General features: G+C 31.6%; 1 protein-coding gene across 2 annotated transcripts; it reads left to right on the top strand.

Moving 5' to 3' along the window:
- Positions 1–8,292: 8,292 nt before the first annotated feature.
- On the top strand, positions 8,293–14,434 carry NEK2 (NIMA-related kinase 2). Of its 2 annotated transcripts, none has more exons than XM_085734401.1 (15): positions 8,293–8,532; positions 9,283–9,397; positions 9,512–9,578; positions 10,075–10,140; positions 10,266–10,312; positions 10,424–10,469; positions 10,575–10,655; positions 10,757–10,799; positions 10,882–10,931; positions 11,020–11,101; positions 11,195–11,244; positions 11,653–11,726; positions 11,977–12,028; positions 12,323–12,754; positions 13,485–14,434. In XM_085734401.1, exons 2-15 carry the CDS (start codon positions 9,312–9,314, stop codon positions 14,145–14,147), a joined length of 1,839 nt encoding a protein of 612 aa, XP_085590527.1. In that variant the 5' UTR covers positions 8,293–8,532; positions 9,283–9,311; the 3' UTR covers positions 14,148–14,434. The 2 variants fall into 2 exon arrangements, with proteins under 2 accessions (XP_085590527.1, XP_085590520.1); XM_085734394.1 differs by having other exon boundaries at positions 12,323–12,769.
- Positions 14,435–15,242: the final 808 nt, after the last annotated feature.

Raw genomic sequence — 15,242 nt, 5'->3', positions numbered from 1 at the left:
AATGTGGAAAACTCGTGTTTGACGTGCGTAAGCGCACAACCAAACATACACTTAAAAGTTCAGGAATTACATTATACAATCCAAACTACTATAAGTAGCCAAACAGAACTAAGAAACTGTCTTTAAACAAAGCAAATGTGTAGACTTCCAAGTTGAGTAATCAAAATCATACAAAATGTAGTTTGATTTTAACAACCAAAAAGCTTAGATTTTTACCTTTTTATAATCAATTTGATAAATTCAAATATCGCAAAAACAACTCATCATAATTTAGAGGCCAAAATGAATTATTTTTACCATATGTATAACAATTGTTGATAGTCGCCGTGATCATAGCCTATTTGACAAGGACAATGTGTTATTATAGGAGCTGAGATTTAAACCCTAGACACTCCGTTTATTCACCTTAAAATGTGAATTGTAACCATTAGACTCTTTATATATATATATATATATATATATATATAACTTACTTGTTGTAGACGTCTTTTGTTCTTTTGATGTTCCTTAATTTGAGCTTATGTTTCTTTTCAAAGAATTAACGTGGCCTCGATCATTTGTTACAAACATTTAAAAACTTAATTCCATCATTGATCATAGTCCCCTTTGAGCCTTCTATTACATACAGCTAATAATCCCTGATGCACTTTACTATGTTTGTTCCCTTTTTATTTTTGCGAGTAGATGCCAAACAATGCAAACAAATGATATTTTTTCTATTTTTCTTTCATCCCATCTAATGGCAATGAAGCCATGCCTGCAATGTTTGGAAGAAGGGGAACAATGTTATGTACTTAAACTTGAGTTAAATCCGAATCCATTATATTATTAGGGTTGTTAGACAAACTCTATTATTGTAAACATATTAATATTATATTCATTTTAAAAGGAGAGTCAGCTTAGTGTAACTCTAATTAGTAATCACTAATTACACCTCAGGTGCACTTGCACATGTTTATTTTAATTTAATATCCTAATGTAATTTTTGAAGGGTACTTACTTGACAACAATTATTAGAGCGTGACAATGCAGATGAACCACGGAACACAATCTGACAAACACGACCTACCTCCTCCACAATCCACAGAAGAATCTAAAAGTTTTAATTATAGAATACACCAACTAGCTATGAAAGTAAGACCAATTCTGCTGAGCATAAATATACAATTCTTGTGTACATATTAATTTTTATCATTTAATCAATAAATTTGATATAAATTTATTCAAAAAAATAAATAAATTTGATATAAATTAAATAAATTTGAGATAAATTAAATAAAGTATAACATGACTCTTTGATTCAATAAGTTAAAAGCTAGTGTCCAAGCTTCGGTAAATCACGCTCCCCTCAAAGATGCTTGAATTACACTGATCTCTCCTCTTATGTTAAAATATACACTCGTCCCCTCTTATTCAAAATATATTAGAAAATATTTCACTCACATCCTCTAAGAGAAACTTGAATTACATTCCCTTACTCTCTTATGTTAAAATCTACACTTTAATCCCTCAATAATTTTTTTTTATTTCTAATAACCTGAAAAAAAATCTAACATACTCTGGAAAGGAAAAAAAAAGCATTGCGGGATATAATCAAAATTTGAATACATATTTTTTGCTATTTTTATTGACAATTTCATTAACATTTTTTTTGAAAAAGCTAAAATAGAATTTATTAAATTCGCAATGAATCTTAACCAGCACAAGGAGTGCTAAGCTATGAGTCTTAAAATAGTAACATATAAAGGATAGATGGGGAGCCCCCAATGGAAAACCCATACACCGGTGAATCAAAGGAAAAAATCCAAAAAATTTATAGGAAACACCTCCTAACAAAGGGCTATCTCCGAAATCAATAAATAGAAACACCAAAACAGAGCTAACACCACGATCAACGAAACAACATAAACAAAAGTTGTACCAAAATCCTCAAACATCGTCGCAATTGCCACAAAAACAACTTCCACCACCCACATTCCGCTGATCGCACACAACCCCTGAACACCAACTTAAAAACCTACACAACAACCAACGACCTTTGAAAAATAGCCGGGAATAAAACCCCCAAACACCACCGTTAGCTCTCCCAAGCACCTTCATCCAAAACACACCTCACAAAGAACCGCAAAAGCGAACCAAAAACCTTTGTCCCATCATGCAAAAAGGAAAAATCATAACCATCATTAACCACCACCAAAAACCACCACAAAATTCAACACCACTACCGCCAACGTCACCAAAACTACCATTGACCACCACAAAAACCACCATTAACCCTCACCTAAAAGCAACACCAACCACCGCGCGCAGCACCACCAAAAACACCACAAGCACCACCACCAAAAATCACCACGAGCTCCGCCACAAAAGACCCAAAATCAGCACCATCAAGAAAACCGCCATGAACCACCACAAACCAACACAACCAAAGATCCATCGAAACCATAACAATTCATAAACGAACCTAGATATGATCCATCACCACCATCGTGACCGATCCATCACCACCTAAGTTGTGAGCAAACATAACCTCCACCACAACCAAGAGAGAAAACAAATCAAAAAGTCTGAGACCCACGAAAACCAAACAACCACCGGCAAGCATCCAGCGGCACACCACGAAACCCACCAACGTCTCAACCAAATGAAACAAAAAAAACACCAAAAACACAAACCAACCTTTACGACGACAGAGAGAGCAACTGCACGTCGGAAATCTACGGTGGTGCGGAGGACAAAGACCCTCTTTGCACCACTATCCATTTGATCTACATGATGGCGGCGGCGGATTTGGAATTTGTGTGAGGAAGAAAGGAGTACGGCGGTCCTAGGTTTAGAGAGAAAGGAGTACGGCGGCTCCTTTTATGAGCTCTTGTTATGCGTGTAAATTAAATTCACTTTTGATACAATTTCATTAACATATAGTTTTAAACCCTAATATAAAATATGAAACAACCTAAAATAAAATTAAAATATGTGAAAAATTACTAAAGACAATAAAATATGGTTATTTAAAAGTTAATTTTATACTCTAAAATATAAAATTAATAGCAAAATATTTAAATTTAATTATCATTGACATTTAAATTATAAAGAAATGAATTTATTTTTCTCAATTGGTGGTTAAAAATTAGTATATATCATAAAGATATTTATTTAAGTTAAAACAGATTAAAGTGTAGTGCATATTTAATTATTAAAGGAAGAGGTTGTAATTCAAGCATCTTTTAGGGGAGGGGAGTATAAATTTTTCTTTTCAAGGGAGGAGAGTGTATGTATATTTTAACGTAAGAGAGGAGGGGTGTGTAATTCAAGGATCTTTGAGGGGAGGAGACTGTAATTTACTCTTAATATAATAATAATAATATATATGGTGCACAAGTATTTCACCATGCACATGTTGTTTCTACCATTAAATCAATAAATTTTAGTATTTGATTAAATGTGATATGATATGACTTATTGATCCAATAAGGAAAAATAATTTTTTGCATGATGTAAAATCAATTTACTTATGTTCATTAGACAAATTTTTTTTTTTTTTATAAATGAGTGTTTAAGTAGGTTATAACTAAAAAAAATGACTATATACACCTTAAGGTGATGTTGATAAAACATGCATTCAAAAATATTACTAGGTGTAATTAACAATTCTTATAGGCATTTGTTAGAACACATAATACATTTTCATTTGTTAGAACACAAAATACATTTTTTAGGATTATGTTTTTTTTTGTAAACAATTTTAGAAGGAGTGTGTTAGTAAGTGATGGTTAATCTCTAAAAAAAAGTAAGTGATGATTAAAAATTTGATAAATACACCTTAAAATATAGGCTTAAATATGGTATTGGTCCCTACAAAATAGGCCAGTTTTGGTTTTAGTCCCTGCAATTTTTTTTATAGTTTTTGGTCCCTGCAAAAATAGGTCAGTTTTGGTTTTAGTCCCTGCAATTTTTTTTTTATAGTTTTTGATCCCTGCAAAAATAGGTTAGTTTTGGTTTCAGAATTTTATAATCTTTTTTATTTTTTTCAGAATTTATCATTATTTTTCATTTTATTAGATTATTTTATTTTTTTAATCATTTTTTATTTTTATTAATTTTTCCAGAATTTTTTAATTTTTTCTTATTTTTTTTCATTTTTATTAATTTTTCAATTTTCCAGAATTTTTTAATATTTTTTTCAATTTTTTTATTAATTTTTCATTTTTCCAGAATTTTTTAAATTTTTTATTAATTTTTCAATTTTCCAGAATTTTTTAATATTTTTTTCAATTTTTTTATTAATTTTTCATTTTTCCAGAATTTTTTATTTTTTTTTTTAATTTTTCATTTTTCCATAATTTTTTAATATTTTTTTTCAATTTTTTTATTAATTTTTCATTTTTCCAGAATTTTTTAATATTTTTTTATTACATAACTGGGGTCAGGGACTATTTCCAAAAACAAAAATTTTGCAGGGACTAAAACCAAAACTGACCTATTTTTGCAGGGACCAAAAACTATTAATTTTTTTTGCAGGGACTAAAACCAAAACTAGCCTATTTTGCAGGGACCAATACCATATTTAAGCCTAAAATATATGTTGCTAAAATACTCATTCATGAAAACTAATAAGCGTGTTCTTGCAAATTATACTTCTAAGAAAGATTATTTATAAAATATACTAGGAAAGTACAATAGTACGTAGATATTTTCAATAAAAAAAATTATCAACCAAAAGGAAAAATAAATTAAAAAATAGATGGGAAAGAGGAGAGAAAGCACCGGATGATACTTGGACTTGTGATTAGGAAGAGGTGGTTGAGACTTGAGAGGGACTTGAGACTCAAGATCGGGATATAAGGGAAGGATAAATCTGCAAAGGTGTGTGTCCCACTATGCTTCCCAGACTCTGCTATTCTCCTTAGAAAATTAATAATCTTGGATATGACTTTGGTTTGTTTTATTGGAGTAGCATATACATATCTCTTTTTCAGATGAAAATTAAGATATGCTGTTCCACATACTTTGAATTTGCTACGGTTTCTTGATTATAATGTGTGAGAAAGTATATGTACTAAAGATAATTATTATAGGGAATAGGACATGAGAATGAGAAATCGGTAGTCAAACAAGTTTGTGGGATAGAGCTTTTAAGAGTGCACTTTTTTTGGTTACATCTTTAAGAGTACACTGTTTATTATTTTTAAGAGTTTATATTAAAAGTTTTTTTTATAACTATGTTAAATCTTTATTACAGAACATGTTAGACACATATGATAATTTTTTTTTCTTCTAATGGTGCATAATATATGGTTTAGATGAATATGAATGACAATGAGTAAATCAAAATATTCCATTATCAATCCAACAAAAATTCTTTAAAAAAATTCAAATGCATAACATAAAAATCATCCGATACATCCATTATCATATTTTTAATAGATTAATATATGTCTAATTCATCTAAAAAATTGGTCTTGCAGGTCACTGCCGTTACGACATTGGTTAATAAATCTACAAATAAAAATTGTCTTAAAAATATAAGTTGCTACTTTTAACATAACACTAATTATTACTTTGTTTTTTTAATAAAAACTTACTTGTACTGCTTACTCAATAATTATTCCTTTTCTTTATAATAAAAACTTACTTGTATTGTTTACGCAACAAGTTAAACACAAAAAAAAATATTAATAAAAAAATTATCTAACAAATCATCTAAAAATTTATGAATATACATTTTCTTAACTTAAATTTTTTATATTTCTTTTATAATAAATTATCTAACAAATTTCCGAACTTAGTAAGAATCTACATTTTCTTTTCAAATACCCCGACTCAACTGAGTCTTTTGAAGAGCCAGCTGTTTAATGTCAATATCACTTGAGATCCCTTTTAAATAAAAGGTTGTTTCCACTGCTGGGCCGTTTACAACAAGGTTGGTTTGTATCTGAGTGATACAAAGTCGGAGAGATAAATCATGTTTGCAAAGAGGTGTTATAAATGTGTTTGCAATTTTGATGTATTTATGGACAATAGTGACAATTCCTCACACTTTTGACGATCAAAATGGTTGTTTGCTCGATTTGATTGATAACTCCCTCTCGGTCTCATTATAAATGACATAATGTAAAACAAATTTGTCCTTGCAAATAAAAGACCCTTTTAGTATTCAACACAACATTAGTTGTTATTAATATTTTTCAACTATACTCTGTAGTTAAAATTTTGCATCACTTTTGTCAAAAAAAAAAAAAAATTTGCATCACTTACAAGTCAATATATTTCACTTTAAACGTAAAAACACAAATACTTGATAAAGGTATTATTTTTTTTGAGGGATTGATAAAGGTAATTTTGTAAACATATTATTTCATCTCTTTTATTAATATGTGTAAAATGGTCCACAAGTCGCTCCTTATTACATGGAAAGGAGACAATAATACTTTTCAAACAATACATATTATAGTGTATGTTTGGTACTACTTCACCAGTTCCATAAGTTCTTAAATACACGTTGCAATTGATCATTTCACATATATGATATATCAATACACAATTTGACTATTAATATATTTAATTATCTATAATAAAAATTATAGAAATTTGATAATTTGAAACTATTCATTGAAGCAAATCGAATATCTTATATACTAACATTTGTCTCAAAATAAATTACAATGAGTAGTGTATCAAAAAAAAAATTACAATGAGTTGGATAAAATCACGACAACATCGTAATTTCATTGAAACAACATGCATTTTTAGTATCATAATAAGTTGATCGAAACCATGATGTTCACCATGGTAATTTTACAAAAACTATACTCTATATTTTTTGTAGAATTACAATGACTTTCCTAAGTTTTAACAAATTCACATTCCATCGTAATATTAAACATACGAGATCCTTTCGAAAATAAAATAAAATTAAACATACGAGATAATTTCAAAATTAGGGTTCAGTGTAGTTTTGTTAAGTTCATTGTAAATTAAAACAAGGAAAATACTAACAAGTGTCTCTTTAAGATATTGAAGCTTCAAAAATACTTTTTTTTACATAAAATTTATAAATTATTTCTTTTTTTTAAATTCTTAACAAATGTTGTAAAAACAATCGTTATTATAACCTTTAAAACAAATCGAGAATGATTACTGTAGTCACAATCAGAAGAAGTGTGGGAGTAGTGTGAGTGTGAGACAAGTAGACAACCCACCTTTCAAGTCTTTTGCTTTCTCTTGGTTTATGCTTCTTTTCACAAAACAGGAAACAAAAGCGTCCCATCCCACTCTCATTTCATTTACCGGGTAATAAATGTTTCACTCTCCTTTAATTTAATTAATAATTCAACACCACATCATTTTCCTTCATCAACTCCCATTCCTTTTCACCCTTTAGAGCATCCACAATGGTAGTTCCCTAACAAGGACTCCTTAAATGGACCCCACGTGACACATCACTTATTTATAATTTTTTAATAAAAACACCTATTAAAGACTCAATGACTCCAATGACAATACACTAATAAGGACTCCAATGAAAAGTATTTAAATATGTCCCACTATCTTTACATATTAAACAAAAATAATTTATCTATTACTCATTTTTACAAGTGGGACCAAGTAGTACACATTTTATTACTTCTTTATGCAAGTGGGACCAAATAGTACACATTTTATTACTTCTTTATGCAAGTGGGACCAAGTAGTACACATTTTATTACTTTTTTAAACGTGGGACCCGTTAGTTACTCAGGAGAGAGAGGATCCTTATATAGTTACCCGTTCCTTAACGGGGACTCAATTTTTCTTCCTCCAATAGAGGGTCCTTAACGGGGAGTGGTCCTTGTTAAGTAAGGACCCCCCATTGGAGATGCTCTTACAGTTTACATCATGCTAAAGTAAAAAAAAATATCTCCCCCTCACGGGACACTGGTTTTAGCCTCAAACAAAGCCCTCTCAACCATTCACAACACCACTTGCGCTTTCGATCATCCACAAATTTTAACTCAACCGATAAAAAATACTTAAATTATTCGATCGAATATTATTATTAAAGTTTAAATCTCGACTCCTTCGTTTATGTATGAATTTTCAATGGTTATTTTATTTTATCTATCTATATTAGAAATTCAAAAACAAATAATATTAAATAATATTGTAAATACAACATCTGATTGTTAAGTTGAATATCTTCGTCCAAACTCGTAAATTTTAGATGAGATTCATCACTTGTGGATATCAAATTAATTATTGGAAATATAATATTAAATAAATGTAGTGTAGTCTCTCTCCATTTCTCTCTCTGAATTTGTCCTTTTCCTTCTCAGAACGAGAATGGCGAAAGAGCTTCTTCTACAACTTCATCTACTTCTTCTTCTCCCAGAACAACGGTGTCGTTTTTCAACTCCTTCACCATTCTTCAACTTCTCATTATCCAATCTCTAACTCTTCTTCTTTCCATCTACATTTCAAATCCTTTCGATCCATTCTTCTTCTTCTTCAACTTCTTCCTCTTTCTTGCTTCCACCGACTCACACAACTTAGGTACATTTCACTCCTTCCTTCCAATTTTCCAACTGATTCAACTTATTTCCATGCTTCCTTCATATTTCTCTTATCAAATTTCTTAATTCAACTTTTCCTGCTTAAATTCTTCTGCATTTGACTTTTTCTTCCACTTTCTGATTTATGAACTGTAACGATTTTTTCTGCTATTTATTTTCGTTACTGCTTAATTTATTGCTGTGTCGTGTGTTTCTATGAAATGTAGTTGAGAAAGCAACACGTAGTTAGTTAATCTAAATCTCAGTATTTTCTCAAATAATTGCTACTGCTTCACTAGGTTAATTCCTATAAATGGAAACTTAAAGATACTAGTACTAGTTTATATGAATCATTTTTATGCTTGAACTTGAACACTAATTATTCAAATTCAGGGATCTGTCGTTAATTATCGATTATATTAGCAATAATATAGACCAGATACATCAGTTATTCAACGAAACTACAAAAAATTATTTGTTTATATTTGAGACCGGAGGGAATATGCTTTATGCTAAACTGTAATTGTAATTAGAAGTGCTAAACTTAGTTTTTATACTATATTTAATATATTTTTTTTGTCTAAATTATGTGACAGATTACTGATTTTGGTTTATTTTCGGGTTTGATTGCATTGTGTAGTACTTTTCTTATTCTACCATAAGAAAAGAGAAAAGGAAAAATGTTATGTTGATGAGTACAAAGTATATGCAAATCTTGACTAACACAATTGTTTTGGTTTGTACTGAAGAGAGGGGAATTTTTTTTACTAAATTGATGACATGGAGCAGTATGAAGTACTTGAGCAAATTGGAAAAGGTGCTTTTGGTTCAGCTCTTCTTGTGAGACATAAACATGAGAAGAAAAAGTAAGAAATGGAGCCTACCTTGGCTTTTTTTTTGCTTCCTTAAATTATGATGTATGAGATCCTATGTATCATTATTAGGAATGCTTTTTTTAATAATGGGTTTTGATTATGTAGATATGTGTTGAAGAAGATTAGACTTGCCCGCCAAACGGAGCGGTCTCGTAGATCTGCACACCAGGAGGTTCGTGCTTCTTAGTCATGATTCAATTAGTGAACTGACTTAGGTCATGTTTGGATTGGTTTATTTGATATTATCTTCTGGCATAAGCACTTGTGAGACTGTTTGGGAGAACTTATGAAAACAGCTTATAGCTTATCCGAAGATGATTTAACTTTATTTTATCTTTTGTTGTAAAAATAGCCCATACATAAGCGCTTACGCTATAAGCTTCAAATTAAGCCGTTTATACAAACAGGGCGTTATTATCTTGTGTTGTTTTGCTGTATTATAAAATATTTTCCTCTGCATGCTGCATGTTTCCTTGTGCATCTGTGCTGTAGTTTTTGAGAAATTTTATTTGCTAGATGCTAAAGAGTCTAAAGATAGGTTTCTAACCTTAATATTTACATTAAGCAGTAAACTTCATGACAACTTACTTTGACCACATTGCTTCTTGTGAAATTGTCTGTGGATATGATTCAAGATAATTCTAATGTGTTTCTTATGGCATGTATAGATGGAGCTTATCTCTAAATTACGAAACCCATTCATTGTGGAGTATAAAGACTCATGGGTAGAAAAGGTATTTTGCATCTTAATTTTTACATCTCTTCCATCTTGTTGGTTAGTTATAAGAGTGGCTGAAACGTCTTGTTTTTTTGTCATATAAACTTCAAGTATTGACCTATTTTGGCTCTTCCTTCTCAGGGTTGCTATGTCTGCATAATTATAGGTTACTGTGAGGGTGGAGATATGTAAGTCTCTATTCTTGACTTCTTCTAGTGTATATTTTATAGTTCAATTTTCTTTCAGCTTATGTGAATTGAAGCATGAAAATATTTGAATTACATTGTTATGTAACCCAGGGCGGAAGCTATAAAGAAGACTAATGGTGTTCTGTTTCCCGAGGAGGTTAGTGTCCCTTTTTCTCCTTGCTGATATTTTGATTTCTGACAAGAGTGAAGATAACATTTGAAATATTGCATTTAAATTCTAAAAAGGATCATTTGTTTTCAGAAACTTTGCAAGTGGCTCGTTCAACTTCTTATGGCACTTGACTACTTGCACATGAATCACATTCTTCATCGTGATGTCAAGGTTTGTAACAGATTTCTCTTTGTACATAAAAGTGGTATTTCTATTTGCATCTAAATCTTATTAAGCTATATACTAATGAGAAAATCACATGATTCCATCAGTGTTCAAATATCTTCTTGACGAAAGATCGTGACATAAGATTGGGTATGTTATTTCTATTCTATGGTTCATTAAGTAAGGTATAGATCATTGAAATTTTTGTTACAAGTGGTCAATGATGAATCAGGTGATTTTGGACTTGCCAAAATGTTGACTTCTGATGATCTTACTTCCTCTGTAAGTAATGTGTAATGCTTGAATGAATCCACCTTTCTGACATTGATTACATTTAATCATCAATTAATCATTTTCTTGTATTGTGTAGGTTGTGGGAACTCCTAGCTACATGTGCCCTGAGCTCCTTGCTGATATACCTTATGGTTCTAAATCAGATATTTGGTCCTTGGGTAATTAGTACTTTTGTTATGATTATTTTTTCTCCATAAACTATCTATTATTGGTTTATTATGTATGTATAATATCTGAAATCGGTTATCCAGGATGTTGTATATACGAAATGGCAGGACATAAGCCTGCATTCAAAGCATTTGTAAGTTTCTTGGGCACCCACATCTTCAATCTTATGTTCTAAAGATCCCCTTAAAGTTTATACAACACATCCCCCTGAAGTTTATACCCACATCTTCAATCTTTATATTCACCATCAGGATGTGTTGTATAAACACATTTGCTTATCGATTTGACTATCATCAGATTTCAATGCTTGGACGGGGATCTTGTGCTGTGTTGGCTGACCTCTAGGCTTAAATCCATTTAACTTTCTTTCTGTAACCTTGTTGAACATATTTTTTTCAACTATGGTGTTTAACTACATTATCAGCTGCATGGTTATACTTCTGTCTCAAAGAATTGAAATCTTATGCTTTACTGTTTTCATATCTTCTATGCAAACTTGTTTTATTTGATTACCTAATTATCTTTCAATTTCTTTGAACAGGATATACAAGCATTGATTATCAAGATTAGTAAGTCCATAGTAGCTCCACTGCCAACAAAATATTCTAGTTCATTGTAAGTCCTTATCCTTGCATCATGGAGTTACCGTGGTTAATCTTGCCATTTGCAAAGTGTATTGTAATGTCTTATGCTGCAAAATTTAGCATTTAACAATCATAGTGTCTGAAGCTAAAAGGAGTGGGTTAGCGAAAGATAATTCAAAGTGGCGTTTCTTGTTAAAATATAGCAATTAATTATTAGTACTATAAAATTTTAGATTGTATGATTGATGATTGGTTGAGTCATTTGTTTTTCCTTTTGGCAGTCGAAGTCTGGTGAAAAGCATGCTGCGGAAAAATCCAGAGCTGAGGCCCAGTGTATGTATAATTCTCCATTGACCTTGCATAATGCAATGCAATGGCACCACTATTTCATGTTTTTTAGTTGAACCAAGTGTCTAAAAAGATGGTCATTTATACTATCATCTGAAGAACAAGCATGAAATTTAACCGCACATTCCTCAAATTTTGTTTCAAGATTACATGGTCCTATAACATTCATTCTTCTATTTAACTCTGGGTAGATATCATGCTATGCTCGACCGTGCGAGTTTAAATTTGATCTGTCACATGAACCTATTTTCTCATTTTAAGTTTTACTTCCTGTGGTAGGCTTCTGAGCTTCTTGGGCACCCACATCTTCAATCTTATGTTCTAAAGATCCATCTCAAACTCAATAGCCCCAGGCGAAATACATTGCCTGCTCATTGGCAAGAGTCAAAGTACACGAAGAAAACTAGATTTTTAGTTCCAGAAGACACTGTTAGGGATAAGCGCTATTCTTACAGTAACGACCGCACTCTAAATCCTAGCATATCTGGAGCTGATCAAGATTCTGTATGCTCTACCCTAGAAATAGGTTGTACTCCTGATCACTTGAATCAAAGGTTAGCGGAATTATGTACAGGTGATAGCCGTGACATGAAGTCGGTCCATAAACCTGTTGTTTCCAGAACTTCTAGTATTGCTAAGGCTCCAAAGTTCACTTCAACAAAAGTTTCTGGCACCAACAGAAAATCAATGGAATCCTCTAACAATCGTAAGGTAGTAAAGCAAACCGTAAGTATTTCAAGCGTCTTTGGCCTTTTCTTTTTTCCTTTTAGTTTGTGGTAGAGGAATATGTTTGCCACGTGGTTTATTCATGAAAGAAACTTAAGCTTGTCGCATTGTTAAATGGTTTGTTTAAAAATGGACCACTCCCAGACCTTTAATGGTACTTTTTAAAGATTGGGGTATTTATATTGATTAAATCAAAAGACAAGAACATTCTTCCTAGTTTTTAATATTACTGTTAGCATTATATTACAGAAACCTCTGTTGTGTAATTAGCTTTTAATTTTATCCTTTTCATTTGTTTTATACAAAAAATCACAAGCTTTTTTTTTAATCATCAACGTACACAGCTTTTACACTTAATTTTCCTGCTAGATAGCTCTGATTATACCATTTATATCAATTCATAAAACAGTACATGCACCATTAGAGAAGTTAATTCTGGGTTTAATACTTCTGTTAAATTCTCTGTATTCAAATATTTTTATAAAATATAAAAAGAAAACAATAGGAGATTAATTGTAGAAGTAATAATATACTATATAAAAAATTAACATTTGACAATCGTGTCCGATGATAAAATATGATAATATGTATTAAGAATATATTGTAATATTCAAAATAGCGAGGGGTGATATGTGGTCACAAGTGAATTTACTTTATCCAAAATATGAAGTTTACAAGTTTACACAATGCCTGACTTTCTAAACCATGGTTGCAGCTTCCTGTTTCACACAGCATCACAAAATCTGCTCATACAAATCGCAGAGCATCATTTCCTTTGCCAACAAGGGGTGGTATTCAGGAGCCTCCTTCCAGGAAGAGTGTTGGTTTGCTTAGCCATGTGTCTTCACCGGATATCTCAGTTAACTCTCCCCGCATTGATAGGATAGCTGAATTCCCATTATCATCATATGATGATTGTTTGTTCCCTGTCAATAAGACGTCAACCTCTGCACAAGGTTCCTCAGGATTCCCATCTCATTCAACTGTGATAGACAAATGCACAATAGAGGTATGTGATAGAGCCTCTGTTAAGCCTAGTTCTACGGATGATTGGCAGGGAATCAAGCGCAGCATGTTAAAGGAAATTCATGAGGATAAAAGTGGTTCCTCTGATCAAAATGCAACGGCAGGTGCATCAAGCTACACATCTTCAGATTTGCAGCGCCGACAGTTTGACACTTCATCTTTCCAACAAAGGGCTGAAGCCTTAGAAGGGTTGCTTGAATTTAGTGCAAGATTGCTCCAGCAAGCAAGGTATGATGAACTAGGAGTTTTGTTGAAACCATTTGGCCCCGAGAAGGTTTCTCCAAGAGAAACTGCTATCTGGTTGAGCAAGAGCTTCAAGGGGAACACTAACAACACAGAAGAATCCCCGTAAACTCCTCTAGGTATGCACTGTAGTCATTTATTGAGTTCTGGTGTTTCTTCAATCACACGGGAGCATTTAGCCAGCTGATTTTTGTAGGCTGTCATTTTTTTCATTACCCTTTTCTTCCACCTTACTGAGTAATTGTGACTAAAGTTCGTTAACTAATGTATGAAGCAGACCATAAATATTTTCATGGTAACAATACCTGTCTGACTCTTGTATAATTGTTGTAATAGATGTTTTATTTTATGTCCAAATAAATCCTATTCAGTAAAGGGAGCAGGTTGGAATCTTAACCCTTGTATCCGTGCACTTAAATGTATTTAATTATTTATGAAAAAAATGTTATTTTTTGCAATAACTATGATTAATTTAAACAATAGTTTCTTAGATAATAAACAAGTTTTACATATTTGATAAAATAAAAAGTTTTACATTTTATCAAAAACAAAATTTTTTAGTACATTTCAATTTGTGAGAATACCATTAATTAATTTCTCTCACAATTATTTTTTGTGATGTTGCATAAATGTATTTTAATTCAATTTTTTTTCATAAGTTATAAGTTAATTTAAACTGAGTTAATGCTAATGTTAAACTCAGTTTAAAAGAACGCCAGATATATTTTTTGTCAACAAAATAAAGCCAGATGTTGGCCTTGAGTAGAGACTGGTCGCCCAATTTTGTAACTAGGCTAGTGTTATGCTTTTGACAATTATATCTGGTCATGGGGTAATGTTGGATTCAGTTTTCCTGGTTTCTCTTCATTTTTGCTGACAAAATGGCTTCTCTCCTTCAACACAAACAAATTCGAGTGCTTGATTGCTTTTGAAGAACAACCTATCTGCGGTTGGTGGTTCGCAAAGGGACAATAATTAAGGATGGAGTGGGATAAAGAGCGAAAATGGAAGACAATTGTTGTAAATTGTGCAGCAAACTAATGTTGCCCCGTTCAAAGGTTTGGAGGCAAGCGAGGTTCGAGGTTTTCGGGCAAGTAAAGTCTAATAGAAAAAGGAAAAGATTTGAGGCAAGTAAGAGAGATTGTATGGAAACAAAGATTGAGAGAAAAAGGAGTTTAGGTTGAGACTCTCCTTTTAAAAAGTC

Source organism: Medicago sativa, chromosome 1 (genome assembly GCF_051527215.1).
Source record: "Medicago sativa cultivar Bolivia chromosome 1, Bolivia_mono, whole genome shotgun sequence".
NCBI lineage: Eukaryota > Viridiplantae > Streptophyta > Magnoliopsida > Fabales > Fabaceae > Medicago > Medicago sativa.
The sequence above is the reverse complement of the archived record's forward strand: the minus strand, read 5'-3'. Positions and strand labels throughout refer to the sequence as shown.

Bases quoted from the DNA above. Each gene is read 5' to 3' on its own strand.
- NEK2 (XM_085734394.1), top strand. From the start codon at position 9,312: ATGGAGCAGTATGAAGTACTTGAGCAAATTGGAAAAGGTGCTTTTGGT. The intron at 10,313-10,423 runs GTAAGTCTCTAT...TATGTAACCCAG, and splicing joins TACTGTGAGGGTGGAGATAT to GGCGGAAGCTATAAAGAAGA. The intron at 11,245-11,652 runs GTAAGTTTCTTG...TTCTTTGAACAG, and splicing joins AGCCTGCATTCAAAGCATTT to GATATACAAGCATTGATTAT.